Raw genomic sequence first — 1790 nt, forward strand, 5'->3', positions numbered from 1 at the left:
TTGGGGGGGGGGTTGTGTTTGGTTTTGTTGGGGGGGGTGGGGTGGGTGGGGTGGGGTTGGGGGTTGTGGCGGTGTGGGTTGTGTCCTTCTTCTGTGTAAACCCAGTGTTTTTTTACCCACAGTGCTTGCACAAGAGGAAGAAAATTTTAAAAAAGACACAAGATCAAAACTCAGCTTTTCAGATTCAGGACATTTGGAGCAGAATCAGGAGATCCTTTAAACTAGAGGTTAGGAAATGGGACTCGCTGGGAGATGCTGTGTGATGATCACTGTCACAATCGATAGATCTGAAGCCAATCAATCGTTTGACCCATAATTTGATGTGATGTCTTCAGAAAGCAGAAAAAACTCTTTAATGTCTTTCAGCACTTTCAGCAGCTCATCTGGCTTCATGTTTGACGAAGCACAAAGGTGCAGGTTAAAATCTGAGGAGCTGTAGAGTTGCACATGTAAATGAAGCTTCCTGCAGGTTTGGCTGCAGCTCGCTGACAGATGGTGGCGTTTGCTCACAGGCGTCCCTGAACGCCGAAGATCACTAAGGAAGCTGCTCCATCCTGTTAGCCCGGCCACCGCCAACCAACATAACCCCCACAGACTACGATAATTCCCAGTCTATTTCTGTTTAAGTGAAAAACAGCACTGACAGCTCATTCCATTTCATCCGGCCTCATCATCATTAGCCTCATCAATTGCGCATCCGTACCGCAGGCAGAGTCATCATCACGATGCTAGCAGCAGCTCGCACAGCCCGTCCGGAGGCGGCAGCAGCAGCGCAGCAGCAGCATCAGCACGCGCAATGGAGCAGCAGCACGCGCAGCAGCAGCAGCCAGCAGCGCGGCAGGGCAGCGGCAGCACGTCGCAGGAGCAGCGCACGCGCAGCCGCAGCAGCAGCAGGCACGCGCGGAGTCAGCAGCCCGCGCAGCAGCAGCATGCACGAGCAGCAGCACGAGCAGCATCAGCAGCAGATCACGCGCAGGAGCCGCAGCAGAGCCCCGGCGCAGGCAGCAGCAGCATCAGCAGCCAGCCCGAGCAGCTCCCGCCAGCAGGCAGCAGTCAGCGGCGGCAGCAGCGCGCAGCACGCGCAGGAGCAGCAGCACGCTGCAGCAGCACAGCAGCACAGGCACGCAGCCACGATGAGCAGCGCTCAAGCCCGTCCAGCAGTCAGCAGCGCAGCGGAGCCATGGCGCAGTCATCGAGCCGCACGCAGCAGCAGACCGGCAGCAGCCGTGCAGCAGTGCACGGCTCCGCTCCCAGCAGCAGCAGCCGAGCCGCCGCATCAGCGAGCCGTCAGCAGCAGCAGCAGCAGCAGCGGCACGCGCGGCAGCAGCACGAGCAGCAGCGCCGAGCAGCAGCAGCAGCAGCATGCAGCCGCATGGCACTGCGCACGAGCGCTCAGCAGCAGCCGCAGCACTATCAGACGCAGCATCAGCGCGCAGCAGTAGCAGCACTGCAGCATCAGCAGCAGCCGCCAGCAGCAGCAGATGCTAGCGCTCAGAGCAGCAGCAGCACAGCAGCAGCTACGCTAGCCGCAGCAGCAGAGCAGAGCACCGCAGCAGCACGCAGTCAGCAGCCGCACAGCACGAGCAGCAGCAGCAGCAGCAGCAGCAGCCAGCAGCAGCACATTGTCAGCATGCACGCAGCATCAGCCACTCGCAGCAGAGCATCGCAGCACGTAGCAGTCATCACGCGCATCAGCATCAGCCTCAGCAAGCAGCAGCATCAGCCACTATCAGCCGCATCGCGCATCATCATCACTATCATCATCATCATCATCATCACTCTCATCATCA

At 59.2% G+C, this 1790-nt stretch overlaps 1 protein-coding gene across 1 annotated transcript; it reads left to right on the plus strand.

The window, feature by feature from the left end:
- Window positions 1-725: 725 nt before the first annotated feature.
- On the plus strand, window positions 726-1442 carry LOC120737169 (uncharacterized protein DDB_G0271670-like). Its single transcript, XM_040037725.1, has one exon. The coding sequence runs from the start codon at window positions 726-728 to the stop codon at window positions 1440-1442; it is 717 nt and encodes a 238-aa protein (XP_039893659.1).
- Window positions 1443-1790: the final 348 nt, after the last annotated feature.

The sequence above is a fragment of the Simochromis diagramma genome, unplaced genomic scaffold, assembly GCF_900408965.1.
Source record: "Simochromis diagramma unplaced genomic scaffold, fSimDia1.1 OVJJ01000327.1, whole genome shotgun sequence".
Taxonomy (NCBI): domain Eukaryota; kingdom Metazoa; phylum Chordata; class Actinopteri; order Cichliformes; family Cichlidae; genus Simochromis; species Simochromis diagramma.

Bases quoted from the DNA above. Each gene is read 5' to 3' on its own strand.
- LOC120737169 (XM_040037725.1), top strand. From the start codon at position 726: ATGCTAGCAGCAGCTCGCACAGCCCGTCCGGAGGCGGCAGCAGCAGCG.